This window comes from Pipistrellus hanaki (genome assembly GCF_964339955.1).
Source record: "Pipistrellus hanaki genome assembly, chromosome: 1".
Taxonomy (NCBI): Eukaryota; Metazoa; Chordata; class Mammalia; order Chiroptera; family Vespertilionidae; genus Pipistrellus; species Pipistrellus hanaki.
This window is the reverse complement of record NC_140503.1, coordinates 41,339,272-41,357,516: the sequence shown is the minus strand read 5'-3', so window position 1 is coordinate 41,357,516 and position 18,245 is coordinate 41,339,272. Positions and strand designations below refer to the sequence as shown.

At 38.9% G+C, this 18,245-nt stretch overlaps 1 protein-coding gene across 2 annotated transcripts in view; it reads right to left on the bottom strand.

Moving 5' to 3' along the window:
* Positions 1 to 18,245, bottom strand: part of AAGAB (alpha and gamma adaptin binding protein) — a 45,859-nt gene that overhangs the window by 11,353 nt on the left and 16,261 nt on the right. For both annotated transcript variants that reach the window (XM_084888053.1, XM_084888052.1), the window contains exons 2-6: positions 15,460 to 15,650; positions 15,228 to 15,324; positions 14,250 to 14,339; positions 11,132 to 11,215; positions 44 to 126 (exon numbers count right to left, since the gene is read on the bottom strand). In XM_084888053.1, the coding sequence (XP_084744179.1) occupies positions 44 to 126; positions 11,132 to 11,215; positions 14,250 to 14,339; positions 15,228 to 15,324; positions 15,460 to 15,650 (545 nt within the window). The remainder of the gene's footprint in view (positions 1 to 43; positions 127 to 11,131; positions 11,216 to 14,249; positions 14,340 to 15,227; positions 15,325 to 15,459; positions 15,651 to 18,245) is intronic.

Genomic DNA, 18,245 nt, shown 5'->3' with positions numbered 1-18,245 from the left:
AATTAAAGTAAAAGAGGAGAAAAGATAAAGGCAAAATCTTTACCTCTGAGTGACACGGGTCTGCTGACCCAATGCTATGGTTTGCTCCAGCCAATGAGCTGAGAAGGCCAAAGCCTTGGTTCCTTTCTGAAAAGAAGAAATACAACCTCTGAAAATTTTAACTTACATAAGTTGTTAAATGACTGTGATGACAAAACAATGGCTATTTCCTCATTATTAAAGTTCTAACTGTAAAACATAGTTATTACCAATTACCATACTCTCTAAATACTGATTTTAAAAACTCAGAGTATTGGTCCAGGCCAAATATAATGACAGAACCATCATAACAAATCTTCTGTTTGTCAAGATTAACACCACGGATGTTTTAATAGTCACTATGAATTAGTAATATGCCAGTATTTAAAGTGAAAAGGAACATGCATGCCTTTTTTGAAATACAGCTCTAATTTTGATATAAATGAGCTACTTGTAGTTAAGGCCCCCGCTACTCTCAATATTTGTATTTACAATGGAGAACAAATCTAGAGCAGAACATCTAGAACTGATAAAAGGAAAGGCCTGAGCCCTGATTTGATAGTGTTCCCCCAAACCCACCTGGCACTTATTAGAACTACCCCAGTATTCTCCCTACTTCCAATGGAGGCAGAATTTCTGAAACAGAAGACAAGGGATTTGAACTTTTACTAAGTACTCCAGGAGAGTGTGAGCATCAGGGACACTGAAAACAAAACAAAACACGGCCGCAGAGTAAAACCTGAAACCCACAGCTCAAGAGCCTAACAGCAATGAAGCCAAAGAACTCTCTCAAAAAGACAACTTCCTCCGACCTTGCCTTCCCTCTCCCTCGCTCTGCACCCACCCATTCTCCTTTCTCTTTCAACAACCTACAGACTTCCTGCGTCCTCCCCGCTGCCAGGTGAAACTGCTGTCAGGCTCGGTCACACATCAGTATGGAGGAGAGCCACGTGATCTATCTCAGCCCTCCTTCCTTCCCCTTGGGGGAGACTGGCCTTTTAAACAGGGACAAGGCCAATGTGTGGCCTCCTGGGTCTAGATTGCAGCTTGTTCCAACCTGACCTCTCACCACATGGGGGGTTGCCTCGCCTCCCTACTGCACGTGGCTATAACCCATGTAGGAGGGAGGCTAGATGATCTGAACAAGATCCTGCTGAGGGGCTTTGAAAGCTTCAATTCTGAAAGCCTGCTGCTGCCCTGCTGCTTCTCCTGCTCCACAACCTCTCCTGTGGCAGCAGGGCCTCAGGTGCAGGTGCAGCCCCTTCCACCTCCTCACCCAGCTTGCTCATTCTGTGAGGTACTCTCCAGGCCAAATGCCTGGGGGTGCCCCACCCCGGGCAGGCACTGAGGTTCCATCGAGGTAGGCTGAGGAGGCTGAGAGCGTTCCATGTGGTGTCCCACACTGACGGTTCCACTAACTAGAGAGGTTTATTCAAACAGCAACATCATTCTTTTATTTTGGCCAACGCGCTATAGACTTGACAGCAGTTGTATGCGATTATACAATACTCAGACTGGGATTTCACATGTCATGAGGATACACAGGGCTCTTATAAAGTACTTTAGGCTCTTTGTACCACAGGCATTATCTGAGTAATGGAGGACTGCTGTAAGAGAATGCTTCTGTTACTGAAAATAACTTGGATTTGGGTAATTTTCAAATCTAATTCACAGATCTCTCCATATTCCAATTCCACAGCTTATGTTTTTCCACTGTTGGGCAATATCTAACCTTGGCAGGTCAGACTGCAATCCAAGAAGAATAACATCAGCATGGGTGTTATTAGACCAAAGCAGTCTATTTTAAATGCCTCATTCTTTCAAATGGCTGCCTTGAAGGAGGGGGTCTGGGATAGGCACGAGTGAGAAGGAGCTAGACTCATCACTGGATACCGTAAACTTTTCATTTCATATTCATGTGTTTATTAGTCAAAGAGATTTGTGGTTAATTTAATGATTATGTGCTAAATGTATTTACACAATAAAAAAAATATGGACATCCCAATTTTTCAAAGTTATGAAAAAGTCAGAATAGTGGTAAGAGAAGTGGGATAGGTCAGAAAGCCTGGATTTCATTCCTGGCTCTGCCTACCAGTGCCATCTTGGACAAAGCAATCAATCGTTCTGCGTCTTAAGTGTCTGTCCTGTGAAATAAGACGGTTGCTATACATGATTGCTAAAGTCCATTCTGCTCTAGAAGTTTGTGATTTTATTAAGTAAAGAGGCATTCTTTATCTTCTCTTGACAGTAACTTTGATTTGGCTGGGCTTAGATTTTTTTTTTTTTAAATTACTTAAGAGAAAAACAAGAACCTTAAATTTCAGAATCCTTCTAAGGTTCACAGATGACTGAGTTTATAATCAGGTTCTGGGCTAATTAAAATAAGTTGGAAGGACGTTGCTCAGTACTTTCTTATAAACAATGGAGGATTTAGTTAACAAGAGAGTTCACTATGTTCTTACTGCTTATATTTTAAGAAAGTTTTAAGCATAAATCTTCACAATTAGTAAAACAATCCATGTTTGTTTATCCAAAGCCAATTGCTCAAAAATCTTGGCTTTTACTTTACCCATTTACAATTTTAAAGAAACTCTGTTTTGCTTAGTTCAACATTTAGCAAAATTCTGCCCATGTTCACCCTCTGTAAAGATTATCCTATATAATAAAGATGTAATATGCAAACAGTCGTTATGCCATGAAGCATAACAACCGACCGAGTAATGATCGATCGGATCACGGATCAGCAGGAGGGTGGGGCAGCAAGCTACAGGGGGCAGCGGAGAGCTACAAGAGGGGGCAGGGCAGCTAACTATGAGGGAAGGTGGTGGTGGTGGGGGGGGGGGGGGGCGGGGCAGCGAGCTACTGGCGCACGGATTTGTGTGCAGGGCTACTAGTTCTTACAGAAAAGGATTATACAAATATTCCCTTGTTTGCCAGATTTTCCCCCACTGGATTCAGAGCATGGAAATGCCATCCTATTAAGAAGGATTTATTATTTTAGGTATTTGTTGAAACTGGCTTTAGTATCTATAGTTTTATTGATACCACAAAATACTAGAGTAGGAAGGAATAAATTAATCCACCTACTCAACTAATTCTTCTGGAACCTCAGAGCGGCGGAAAGGGGAAGTTGTTAAGTCAATTATTCTGAAAGGCATAGTGAGTATATTAAACTCTGGTTATGAAACCATCCCATTCAGTTTCAGTAGATTAGTAAATTGGCACCATTGGAACGACAGATAAAAATGACAGTATCAAGAAGAAAAATATACAGTGCTGCTGGTCATGAGCATAGAGTTCTTCCAGGAAGTGTCAGAAACAAAACCACAGCCTCTAGAATAAAGATTTGAAATGGGAAATTCTTAAACCTTGGGAGGAGCTTTTATTTATTTTTAATGAAAGTTTCGAAAAAATCATAATATGTGAAATTACATGCACATCACTGTACAAATCTAAAGGCACATGGTTATTTTAGAAACAAAATTCATCTCACACAGAAATTTTGACCTGCATTCCATGAGACATCTAGAGAATTAAAAACCTGGGCAAAAAGGGAAATTTTAATACGGAGAATGGGCAGAGTCATTCTTTAAAAAAGTATTTTTTCCTTCTAATTTTTTTGCTCTTCTCCACCGATTTATCAAGGTAATATAAGCATATAAATTTGGAGATAAAGACATGGATTTGAATCCTAGTTCTATTTACTGCATGGTCTTGTACCTCAGTTTCTAGATTTATGCAGAGGGTATAACATTTCTTATCTTGCAGCACTATTATAAGGTTTAATAATCATAATAGCTAACATTTACTGAGTGTTAACTACAGAGTGGGCCAAAGGCAGGTTTACAATTGTTCATATGGAAAATAATAATTACTTAATAATTATACAAGAATAAACTGTGTTTCCTTACAACTATAAACCTACTTTTGCCCTACTCTGAATGTGTAAGCTAACATTCTCAGTACTAACGATGCTATACTCTTTTAATCCTCACAATTAACAAAATATACCCTCTCACACAAATAGAAATCAACTTTTATATCCTTTATTTTGTTATCTTCTTTACAGATTTATTTTATTCTTTTTTTACAGAGTAAACTGTAACTCAGAGAGATTAAGTAACTTGTCCAAAAACACACAGCTAGAACCTGAACACGAAATCCAGAACTCTCTAATTATAAATTCCTCTTTCCATTAAGCCCAGAGATAACATGTAAAGAATAAAAGTTGAGACAGTCAATGCTTAAGATACAAATATTGGATATGACACAAACCTGGGTCTTTTTATTCACATATCCTATAGTTCTTTTTGTCCATAATCCTTCATTATATCCCTGGTTTAGACCGATTTCAACTAAATTAAGCTCAGGATGGAACAATTAATCATATACCACTTTCATGCTTCTCATTAATTCCAGCCCAGTCCCATAACTCCTGGAGGCACTAGTCACATAAAACTAGTGGCAGACCCGTGATTAACCCTTTGTACACCATAAGCGTCTACAGACACAATTAAATTCAAAATATCGGGGAGTGTGGGGATGGTTTCCGTGTTGGACGCATGGCAGTTAGCTGGTTAAGACTCACTATCCTTTCATTGTCCCTCAAGTGTACGTAGAAAGGGTTTCTCAACCCAGCACTATTGACATTTGAGACTGTTGTGTGTGTGTTTGTGTGGGTGGTAGGGAGAGTCCTGTGAATCTCTGCCTATACCCACCAAATACCTACAGCACTGCCAAATGTCCTCAGAGCTGGGGGTGGGGAAAGCACAAAATTACCTCTAAGTAAGAACCACTGATACAGATCTAATGAAAACAGGAAATTTTTAGCTAAAAGTCTCAAGTTTTAAGTCATTCCTGGAAAATATTTTCAATGAAAAAAAGAGAGTAAAAACATTTAAGAGATTCCATCTTACCTCCTGTTAACATTATAACTATCTTCCCCCTACTCTGGAAAACTTCTCCAGATGATTTTGGCTCACTTATACCTCAGTGCCATTTGCCTTTCATATCCTTACTAGTCAATTAGGCCTTGAGAGAAATGCTAGCATAGGTACTTGTCTGAAGTCAATCTGCCATCCTTAACTATATTATAAATGCCTTGTACACACGGACAATATAGCTCCTAGCAGAGTGTTAAATATACAGCAGAGATGCTAAAATATCTGCTGACAGCCTCATATGACAGAGGTGCAAGCATTAGCTAAACATAAACCTTTTTACTTTAAACTTATATACACTGATCACAATATTAAGGATTTCCATAAACACAGCCCCAAAATGCCTTAGATGACCTGTTATGTATTTTTTGTATTCATAATTCAGCTTTCATTTCCTTAAAGCCACAATTATTTGGCATCATCTTAGGAAGTTCGTTTTCCCCATATTTTAAGGTTTTTCACATCCCCTTTCATTCCCCACAAAATATTTTCGTTTCCACCCATTTGATAAACATGGTCAAACTTACCATAAGCACAGCTAAGATATCTCAACTTACACAGAAAAGCTGTACCTATTTTTGAATGGTATTTTTAAACCACATCATACTATTTACATGAAACTTATTTTAAGCAGTGCTTCATCAGAAATGATTTCACTGGTATCAGGGAAATAAGCCTATACTTTTATATCACATTTCACTAGATTTATCTGCTTGGTAAATTTAAATGTTTTTAAAAATATATATATTTTATTGTTTCTTTTACAGAGAGGAAGAGAGAGGGATAGAGAGTTAGAAACATCGATGAGAGAGAATCATCGATCAGCTGCCTCCTGCACACCCCCCACTGGGGATGTGCCCGCAACCAAGGTACATGCCCTTGACCGGAATTGAACCTGGGTCCCTTCAGTCCGCAGGCCGATGCTCTATCCACTGAGCCAAACCGGTTTTGGCAAATTTAAATGTTTTTGAAATTAAAAAAAATAATTAGAACTGATTTATTCTTTTACTAAACTATTGCTTGAAAAGGATAAAACTTCAAAATATGTTATTAAAAACAGCACTTATTTAGAGAAATAGGCTGAAACACTGCATTTGGTTCTGGATTTTGGAGACGTGGATCTTGGCTCTTCCTATGACATTGGAGTCACCTACTCAACAAGTCAGCAACTGTTTCTGCCAATCCTAGAACACATAATGAACTGAACCAGAAAGTAATTACACAGTATTTTCTCTTTTTCCTGATTATAAATGATTTTGTTCATTGTAGAAAATTTGTAAAATAGAAAAAGTATAAAGAAGAAAATTTAAATCACCAAAGATGTTAATTAATATTTGGTGTGTGTGTCCTCCTAGTGTTGTTCTTTTATAATATTTTTATTTATTCCCGAGTGGAAGGAAGAGGGAAGAGATAGAAACATCAATAATGAGAGAGAATCATTGATTGGCTGCCTCCTGCACACCCCCTACTGGGAATCAAGCCCGCAACTCGAATCTAACTGGCACCCTTCAGTCTGCAGGCCGACACTCTATCCACTGAACCAAACCGGCTAAGTCCAGGCTACAGATTCTGGACTAAACATCAAAATGAGCACTGTCCTTTCAAAGGTCTCGTAAGGAAAGCTTTACACTAATTCTAATAATGCTCCCATTATGAAATCCAATCTCTGGAGTCTGAAGCAAACTCTTGAAAATTCTCAAAAGAATGTTTAGAATCAAGTCAAAATATCATTGAGAGCCAAGTGTGAGGAATTATGAGAGCAATAAAACAAGACTTTATGGTGAAGAAAAAGATGATTTATCTTATGTGTAGTTCATAGCCAGCTCTAAAAATAATTCCAAAGCAAGATTACCAAAAATGTTTTGCAAGGTGGCAGCAGAAGGAGGCCTGTAAGTGCTACCACAGTGACTAATCTGAAGAGATTTCCCATCATTCATTTGCTGTGGACAATTTGGGGCATATTTCCTAAAACAAAGTCTCACCATTTGACTCACACATTTATTCCCTTCCAGCTTCTCTAAGTTTTTACAATTCCTCTTCTTTTTCTCTTACAACCACCACCACCACCAAATTATGCCTTCTACACACGGAGAGAAATCAGTATCTGTCTTATTTATCTTAGTTTTGACGGTAATATTCAGTTAGACAGCTGTCAGAGATTACTCAAATAATTTTTTCAGTTCCCCAATATTAGGTGCTGGGATAAAAAGGAGCAATGCACTCTGACTCAAGAAACTCAGTTCCACAGCATATAGCATTGGTATAGCTCTACCCTACCCTATCCTAGGGAAACGGGGTCCAGAGACAGGATGCCATCTTCCCAAGATCACCTATCAGAGAGAGACCCCACTAGAACCCTCTTCATGAACCATCCTTCCTCTCACTAATTTGGTATTTTATTTTCTGTAACACTACATTTAAATTTTTATTCAATAATTTTCTTACTCTCTCTTTAAAAAAAAACAATTTATATTATAGGCATTAGCCATCTGCTCTCTCAGGAGAGTAGCCCAGGTATCAGGTAGCCAGACAGATCTTGTGGTTTTGGCACTCATTTCTTGCCACTGCTCTGTACACCAGCTGCAAATGATTCCTTAAACTGGAATCTGGGATTTCTGCCGGGGTATCTTGTTACCGAGTAAATTCAGGGGAGCATACATTAATAGATAAATATTTCTTTTCATTTATAATGGGAAAACAGAAAACTATCATAAGAAAGAATCGTTTCTACTATTAAAATCCCACTTACCTCTTACCCACCTGCATCATTGGAGATCAAACTATTATAAACATTCTCAGGGCTTTTGAAATACAATCTATACAATTATTGTTTACCACTGAGGGACCAAAGTCATGACTCTGTAGTATTTGTTTAGCCTAATCCCTCTTTCACCGATTAGAAACAATAAAAAGTCACAGAATTCCCCTCCTTGCCCTTCACTCTACGGTGGTGTTTGTAAAAAGATCCACTGAATACCCAAGGTCCGTAAGTACAGACTGAACCCCTCATGGCCCCCCAGGCACCTAGAATACAGAGCACAGGTGACAGCCCGGCACGGGAGGGGTTTTGGGGTGAATTAAACTGACACTGCTACCCTCCCATGTGAGACAGTGACAACTTCCTTTGAAAAACAAAACACCGTATCAGGCTTCTTTTCTTTTCCCTTAAAACCAAATCTTATTATCTACCTAGTGCTCCAAAGTCCAAGGTACAGTGCTGAGCATAATGCCTAGACCCATGGTCGGCAAACTGCAGCTCGTGAGCCACATGCGGCTCTTCAGCCCCTTGAGTGTGGCTCTTCCACAAAATACTACGGCCTGGGCAAGTCTATTTTGAAGCAGTAGCGTTAGAAGAAGTTTAAAAAATTTGGCTCTCAAAAGAAATTTCAATCGTTGTACTGTTGATATTTGGCTCTGTTGATTAATGAGTTTGCCGACCACTGGCCTAGACCATCTAATGAAAATAAAGCATTTTGCAACCAGGCTTTCTGGCATACCAGATAAATAAAAAGAGAAGTTAATCTCACTGGAGCCGAGACAGGTGGGGAGAATCAACTTTTAAAATGTCACATTTGGCATAAAGCACTGACCCACAGTTTCTCCTTTCATGGTGATAATAAGGGGACATTATCAAATTATATAGATAGACCCAAATAGTAGTTCTCCACAGCTATAAGCCTGGCTCTAACAGGGACTGAGGGTAACTCGAGTAGGCAGCTGAAGTTTTATCCACATCTCTTTTCTTGAGTCACAGCCAGACTTTCAGGTCTAGGAAATGTAAGACAAGGCAGCATAGGAGAGGTTATAAAGTGAGCCAACTGATGTGGATGGAGGCATCTAGAATGCATAGCCCAATTGTAAACACTCCTAACCACTTCATTTCCTGGACCATTTTGTTATGTCTTTAATGCATATAACGGAAACTCTGACTTCCCTAGAAGTTTGACCTTTACAATCAATACAATGATACCTGGGGATTTCCTCTAAGATAGAGCTAAGTATATACAACCAGATCCAGTGTTTCTCAACCATTTTCATCAGATCTCTAAAGAAAACATGTTTCCAGCTCTATTCATAACCAACACTTCTGACACTAGATGTGTGGGTTTTCCTCACCAAGCAATTCTCCAGTTCTCGGGGGACACCAACCGGGTGTCCTACCATTTAACTCAATCCTGTCACTAACTGCCCAGAGTTAGTGCAGGCCCCCCAGGTTAGGGCAAGGTCCCACAAAGCTGCCCTCTCTCTCACCCCACTTCAGACACCAACTGCAAGTCTCAGGTTCTCACCTGTACTTGTTACTTCTAGTCTGTCTCATTAAAATCTTACTCATGCCAGAACTCCTACGCTGATGGGGTTCTACAGGGATGAACTCACCTAGCTCTGCCAATCATTTCCCTTGCAGGCTGGGTAAATTATTTAACCACTGTGCTCATTCCTCTACCCAGCCAATAATGTAAATCAGCACACTGTAATGGAAAAACACACAGCACTCCTGGTCAGGAGACCTGCCCTTGGGTCCCACCTTAGCTACTGACTCACTGTGAGAATACAAGTCACCTCTCCTTCCTGAGGCCTCATTTCCCATCTGTAAAGGGAAGATGTTATACCAGATGTATGCATGGAGATTCTACACTCTAAAGGCCTGCACCTAGCTAGTTCACATACACTAGCATACAAACAAAACAATGCCCCTTATTAAATTCTATAAAATTCAACATGTAATTCAAAGAACAGCCGGTATAAGACTTAATAGAAAAAACATTGCATAGAAAAATATTGGGAAGGAAAACATGATTGCTCTCCAAGGTAAGTCTTTAAAGTTTGGGCCACATTATCTTCCTAACTTGAATTAAATATAAGTGTCATTCATGAGAACTACTGTAGCCCCTTTGTGAGTCATATCAATTTTCTAACTGGATCATCTTTTAGCGTAATGTACTCCATAAATTACCTCCTTCTATGTTCAATACTGCCCTCACTTTATTTTTTAAGCTTTAGGGATTGTCCCTAAGTAATAACAGTCTAGGATTTGGAAAATCAAGTCCATATTTACCCTTTTCATACCATAACGACAGATTCCAACTAAATCCCTTCTGAGCTTTGGTTTTTCTAAACTTAACCTACACAAACCATCTATTTTTCCCATCTCCTTGTCCACTTCTGCCATGTATTCCCACAGCCATTCCATAAGACCTTATTACTACCAATAGCTACAACCCCTTCATAAAAAAGAGCTGGGGAAGACACAGGCACATACACACACCCAGGTTGCTGCCTGGCTTCACCTCCAATTTATCATACCAAATTTCAGTGGGCCCTTTCATGCTGTCTCACAATCTTAACCCTTTGCACTTCGAACCATTCTGGACATTGGCTGCCAGCTACTCGACGCTACTTTGCGGCGGAAACGTGCGTTGAAATAACTCAATTCCCCGTAATCACTAATAAACTGCAATGTCCCCTGAGAGGGGATATCCGAGTGATATGCTAGAATTCCGATGTCCCCTGAGAGGGGACAGCGGAGTGCAAAAGGTTAATTTATATCCCCATGTCCAGGCCTCACCCCATACCAATTAATTCAGCATCTCTGGGAGAGAGGTTTAGGCATCAGTATTTTTTAAAAGTTCCGCAGGTGATTTCAGTGTGAAAACAAGTTGGAGAACTGATGAGTTCTATGACCTTAGGAAAATTACTTGACCTCTTTAAACCCAACTCATATGGATACTGTGATTAAGATAATGTATTTTTTTAATTGTTGAAAGTATTACAGATGTCCCCTATTTCCCCCTCCTTCGCCCCCCCTCCACCCAGTCCCTGCCCCACCTCAGGCCCTCACCACACTATTGTCTGTGTCCACACTAGAGACCCAGTGCATGAATTCGTGCACGGGTGGGGTTCCTCGACCTGGCCAGCGATTGGGGCCATCTTGCCCAGTCCTGATCAGGGCCAATGGGAGCCAGCTGGCTGGGGAGGGACCACAGGAGATTGGCCGGCTCGGGAGGGACTGTGGGAGGGCTATAGGTGCGTCCGGCACATCTCACCCAGTCCCGATTGACCAGATCCCAGTGGCAAGCTAACCTACCAGTCAGAGCTTCTGCCTCCTGGTGATCAGTGCACGTCATAGAAATAGGAGGAAAACTCCTCAGGACATTTAGTCCCAAGTTACTTACCATTCTTCATAACTACGTTGGACCAGACATTGGCATTCAAGGCTTGAACAATTCGCTTTACTCCTGTAGATTCTGGGAAGTCATCTAATCAGTGAGGAAAAGAGCATATATATTTATACATGTACTTATACATACATATATGTGTATTTAGATATACCATAAGCCACATTTTTAAACAACCGTGACTTAATTATTTTGCTTATTAGTTGTTACTTCTTCACAATGCAACCTATATGAGAAAAAGTTTAAGCAAATACCGAGCTCAGAGCTCCCGTTAAGAATATTCTAGAAACTATCGATAAAACAATGAGAAAATAGTATAGAAGCTTATGACATCATCCCCACTACCTCACCAATGGCACCTACTTATATTCTCCTGAAAATGTTAGTTTCCATTAATTACACAATCCTGGGAGAGTTCAAGAGTACTACCAATCTTGGTAATTTATAGAGAATAATTCTGCTGAAGGTAGGAATGGTCCTCTTATTATGCTAAAAAAAATCCCTTTCTTCTCCTAGGAATCAAAATAATTTCTGTTTAAAACAGATATCTAAAGAACAAATTCTTGATCAGAGAAAGATAGTTTAAGAGAAAGAAGTTACTATGACCAGAGTGTAAGAGACAGGAAAAGTGTCATTAAAAATACCCAACGACTTAATTTAGTATTGATATTAACCTGCTTCTGGAATTTAATTGATACTACTCTAAACAACAAGGCACTCAGCCCAGTTAGTGTACCAATGGTAAGTGGTATTCTCAGTTACATTGCAGATATGAATGTGTATAAAGGAAACGGAGACCCTTCAGATAGTGAGTATTATAAGACTCATATGGCTGAAAGAAGAAAGTCTCCTGTGGGTGTATCGAGCGCAGTCCGCGTAGAATCTGTCTCCAGTGGAAGATCACAGAATTAGAAGTCAGAAGAGCTGATTCTGAACCCAGGCTCTGCAACTTATTAGCTATTTGATCAAGGGCACATATCACTATTCTCAGCAAAGTGGGGATGACACACTCGGTGCACACCTTTCCTGGAGGAAAGATGCAGTGGAACTGGTGATTTGCTAGTGTAACCTCCTCCACCCTCTATACTCACTAAAGACAAGAATCATGTCTTATTGAATTCATTATTCCCACTGCCTAACACGGTGCCTGAATGACAGCAGGCACTTAGTAACTACTGGATTGATGAATCATTTAAAGAATACCACCCTAGCAATCTAACAGAAATAGGGTGAGGAGTAAACCAAAAATACTCTACAAAAATGACTTTATCACCATCGATGTTTAAATGAAGAAATAAAACACATGTTTATCTTAATTATGATGAATGATTCAATTCTTGAAAGAATAACTAATACTTCAGATGATATAACCAGGGATCAAAAATAAGGCCTGAAGTAAAGAGCCAATAAGATGAAATTTAATACAAACAAGGATAAAATCTCATATTGATATTCAAATTAATACATGCAAATAAAGGATGAGGGCATATGGCTTGAGAACTGTTTGCATTTAAAGCTTATAGGGAGGTTTTAGTTACATTATCTAAAGATGACATGTCAAAAATCTATTTTAACCCTTTGCACTCCGCTGTCCCCTCTCAGGGGACATCGGAATTCTAGCATATCACTCGGATGTCCCCTCTCAGGGGACATTGCAGTTTATTAGTGATTACGGGGAATTGAGTTAATTCAACGCACGTTTCGCAAAGTAGCGTCGAGTAGCTGGTAGCCAATGTCCAGAATGGTTCGGAGTGCAAAGGGTTAAGATTAAACAGAATTAATATAAGAACAATGTTCTGACAAGAAGCAAGAAGTGTAGTGGTATAAAGGAGCAGAGATTCCAAAATGAAAACAGATGTAAATAAATAACTCAAATATTGACTCTCAAGGACAATAAGAAGAAGAGAAAATTCTAGTACCAAAAATAAGTGACTATACACATGTTCACATACACAAAATAGGCACAAGTTTCAGGGGACCTAGAAAAACCTGGAAGGAGAAATTGCACTTGTTAATTTTCAATATTCGTAAAAATGTACAGGGAGAAAAATCCGCCTTTTTATTTCATTTTTGTGTTCTTCTTCCCTGGCAAGGTTTTATTCCTAAAGGTAACGTTTTGAAAAAAAATTCTAAATTTTTTAACTATAAACATTTAGTGAACATTTTTAACTCCTTTAAAAAATACATTTCATGTAAGGATTACTTATATCCTAACTACATAATTTAATTCGTACTGGATGCCCCTGCCTAGAATGTCTTTTGGAACAACTGGCATTTCTCAAAGCCACTTCCCCACCAGTCCTCTAAACACAATTCCAGTATATTTTCCATCTCTCCCCCATGGACCAGTTGACATGTGAGAGTTCATGGTGCCAATTCATTCTTTAAAATAATTTCTTCTGTCTCTGAAATACCACAGTACCAATATTTTAAAATCAAACTTACGATGTCCCACTTAGTAATTATTTACATATATGTCTTATTTCTTGTACTAGATTATGTGGTTTTGATGGCTCAAAAGCCATCTTATCTTGGTAGATCCCATAGTAGCTAGCACAGGTATACTTGGAAGGAGCAAAGATGAGAAGAGAAATGGGGGAGGGGAAATCACGTGGAGGAAGAAACAGAAGAAGGTCCAGACTTTAGCAGAAAGCAGTAAAACAGAAAGCTACCCTAGAGGGCATTCTGAGTCTATTTTTTATTTCAAATGTGCAAAAGACATACAAATAGGACTGGTATACCCCTTATGGTTCTTGGGGATTCAGCCTCAGATTAGTAGGAATTCAAAATAGGCAACTTTACCTATTTATGAATATAGATCAAACTCTCCTTTTTTGGATGTGGAGAAAGGATAAGAGATTAGGAAAATGACTAAGATTTAAGGAAGAAATCTTCTACCTTTATGCATAAGAAAAATAACATTTCAGAAGTTCTAAAATTGATAAATAAATGAATTATTTATTAATGATAAGACCACTTTGAAGGATTTTGCACAAATCTTTTCAAGCAGCTGGGGGGAAAAAGGTTTTTTGAATTTCACTGTGATTGTTTCAAGATTTAAATAATCTCATATCTCAACCCACGTACCATGTTTTCTCGCAACATAAACACTTACCATCCTCCTCAGGCAGCTCTTCTGGATTGAGTTCTACCAGTTCAAAGCCATGTTTTATACACCATTCTTGAGCTTTTTGTCGGTTTACACCTACAAGAATAATTTTTTAAATTATTAAAAAATATTTACAAATAAAAGTAAAATATGAGCCTGGTTGGTTGAGTGTCATCCTGATACACCAAGGTTGCAGTTTGATCCCGGATCAAGGCACATACAAGAATCAACCAATAAAATACATAAATAAATGGAACAACAAAATCAATTTTTCTCTCATTCTAAAATAAATAAATCTTAAAGATTTTAAATTAAAATAAAATATGAATATTGCTGCAATAGTATTCATAAATTTAAATGTGTTTCCATTAATGTCAATATTATTCTGTAGGAACGACAATATAAAGAAAATTACTTCTCAAATTATTTCTCAAAAGTGTCCATTATTTAGAAAAATAAGAAAAAAAGTAAATATTCCAAGATTCCAAAGAGATATAGCTAAAATATAGCTAAAAGTGAGCTAAAAAATGAGTATATTTTATTGGTCAACTACTACCAAGCTGAACTCTAAAAGGCTGAACCAAAATACATTCCCAACAATAGTGTCCTAGAGAACCCAGTTCTACACATTTCTCCTCAACACTGAATTCTTTCATTATTTCACCTCCTATCTACCTACTCCAGGGCTTCTGTGAGAATCAAATACACACACACACACACACACACACACACACGTATGTATGTATGTGTGTGTGTGTGTGTGTATATATGTATGTGTGTGTATGTGTATATATGTGTGTGTATGTATGTGTATGTGTATGTGTGTGTGTATATATATATATATATATATATATATATATATATATATATGTATAATAGTCACATGAGATACACTATTCTAAGTTAAGGAAACAAACAGACTCTGTTTACCAAGAAATGGCAAATGTATGTACAAACTACCATCCATCCCATCGAAGTGCTTACCATTCTCAGACACTCTATCACAGACCAAGATCATCACTTCAGGTAACCACGCTTCTGCCAGGGGAAGCCATGAGGAGACACTATCAAGACCAGATTTCTAGAGAGAGGAAAAAAAACAAAAGCAGAAATACAGACATGAAGAGAACTCACAAAAAAAGCAGGAGGGGATGGGAGGAAGGGGGAAGCACAAGATAAAGTCTTATTCAAAATTCCATGGAAAAGAAAATCTTACTTGTGTGCTGTCAAAGTAAACCACAAATGCTTGGACAGACTCTGCAATCTCTGCAGTGACAAGAAACTTGTTCGGCACTACACACAGATTGATGTCGGCTGAATAGTACTTATTATCAATGGTCCAAGGATAAAATCTCACGGCATCATTCGCAGTGGCTTCCACAAGATGATCTTCTGTTCCAAGGATGTCTAAATAAATGACACAACATCACCATGGAAAGTGTAAAACTAATGTACATAGGTAATGTACATTCCTCAATAGGATACCAGAATAACATGGCTGCTTCCCTTCACACAAAGATTTCAAAGGGCCTCACACTTATTAGGGTATTTTCTCCTCTGATCATCTGTACTAATAAAAGGATAATATGCTAATTAGACTGGATGTCTTCTGGACGACCTTCTGACATCCTCACTAACAAAGCCATGCCCTGGTGAAGCTGCCCCGCCCCTGGTCCCAGTCCCTGGTGCCTATGCCTCAGGCAAAGCCACTCACGGCCCCAGTTCCAGGTGCCTGCTGCTGAGGCTGCAGTCCAGGCAAAGCCGCCTGGGTCCCGGATTGCGAGAGGCATGTCCAACTGCCAGTTTAGGCCCAATCCCTGTGGGACCTAAACTGGCAGTCAGACATCCCCTGAATGTCCCGGATTGGCAAGGGTGCAGGCCAGGCTGAGGGGTCCCCTCCTTCCCCGTGCACAAATTTCATGCACCAGGCCTCTAGTCTATATAAAAGGCTAATATACTAAGTGTCCTTCCCATTGCCCAACCAGTCGTTATGATGCACACTGAACACCAGGGGGCAGACACTCAACACAGGAGCTGCCATGACACAAACTTGCCATTTACAGAGAAATAGCAGCATGGACCTGACACTTACAAAGCAACACTCGGCTTCTCCCAAGTGGGACACAGGCCTACCACCACCTCAGAGTGACAGCCCACCAAATCGCTGCCAACACACCATGGCCAGGTTGGAAGATCACTGTGGGTGTTGGGTAATGATGTCATGTAGCAACGCCCAGATTCTGTTCCTTAGCAACTAGCCTCCTTGCAGTTTCTTTAGCTCAGGAACATGACCTGCTTTATAGCCAGGTGGAAACATTTACACTTTAACCAAATGTCTGTGAAGCATTTTCCTGTGCCTCATCTCATTTGATTCTCACAGAAGCCCTGGAGTAGGTAGATAGGAGACTTGGTGGAATCCTATTTTCTTTTCATTAGCTGGAAACAGAGATTTAGAAAGCTTAGAAACTTGAACTGACTGAAAAGAAGTAATAAATGCTGGACCTTGAAAATGCCATCATTACTCGGTGCCCACAGCCACTGTTTTCGGGATGGGTTGGGCTGTGGGCCACATTTTGTGCCCTGGGGCCTTGGTAGCATCTGCTTGTGATTTGGTGGGCTGTTGCTCCAGGGTGGTGGCGGGGCCTGTGTCCCACTTGGGGGAAGCCAAATGTTTCTTTGTGGGTGTCAGGTCCAAGGTGCTGTTTCTCTGTAAATGGCCAGTGCATGTCACGGCAGCTCCTGCATTGAGCATCTGCGCCTGGTGGTCAGTGCACATCGGACAGACACTTAGCGTATTAGCCTTTTATATGTGTGTGTGTGTGTGTATATATATATATATATATATATATATATATATACATACACACACACACACACACACACACATACATACATATATATATATATACATATATTGATTCTTCCATATATATATGGAAGAATACTAAGTTTGTAATTAAAGGCAGTCCTCAGGTTACATCGGACTCGACTTATGGTCGTTTTGTGGTTATGTTGCCATCTCCCATTTACAGTATTTATTAAAAAAAAAAAAAAAAGTTGCATCATTTCGACATATGTACATATGTGCTTTATGTCTTTTATTATTTACTTACCACAAGTAAAGTTCAAGAATAGTTATCTTTCTTTTAAATTTATTTTACTGTTTCACTTCATTACTGCTGTGTATGTGCTCATGTGAGTGACATAGGTGCTTATGTAAGTGGGTCCCGACTTATGGTGAAAACCACCATAGGAACAGATCTCCGACCTAACCTAAGGACTGCCTGTACTTCATACTTACTGCAAGCTAAAAGGAAGAGAGCATTAAGAATAAAACATTAATAAAATGAAGAGTTACACATATTCCCTGGGCCAAACACTTACAAATTAATTCAACTAATAAAATAAAAGAATGGGTACTGATAAATTACTCCAATACATTTATATTCAGTCTTGTTCAGATTCTTTGAAAGTCAAATCAAATTCTTATTGACAAAGACACTTCTGACAAATTTTAAATGTTTAATAGGTAAGCAAATTAAATTATTTAGAATATAATTAAATATTTCAGAAACGCCTGTACAATATGGTATGTATAACTAATGAAATTCTTACAGTAAAAGCCAAATATAGATGTGGTCATAGAACCATCAACACATTTTGCTTCCATAATGTCATAAAATATTTAGAAATGGAAGAGATATTAAAAATTGTCCTAACCTACACTCCCATCTTTTATGCCCATACCTACAACCTCCATTTTATACAACTGTGGAAAATGACTTTAGAGAAGTAAAATTACATGCCACTAATTGACTTATTATAAGAATGTACAACAAAATGACCACAAACTTCTTTCTCAATGCATAATATTAATGAACATGTAAAGAATTTTTTAAACTCACTATTAGATGGACAATAAAACTAAAAATTAAATTTTAAATTCCAGAACTAAGGTTATGTAATAGAACATTACCTTAGTTTTTTCTCAACAAAAATATA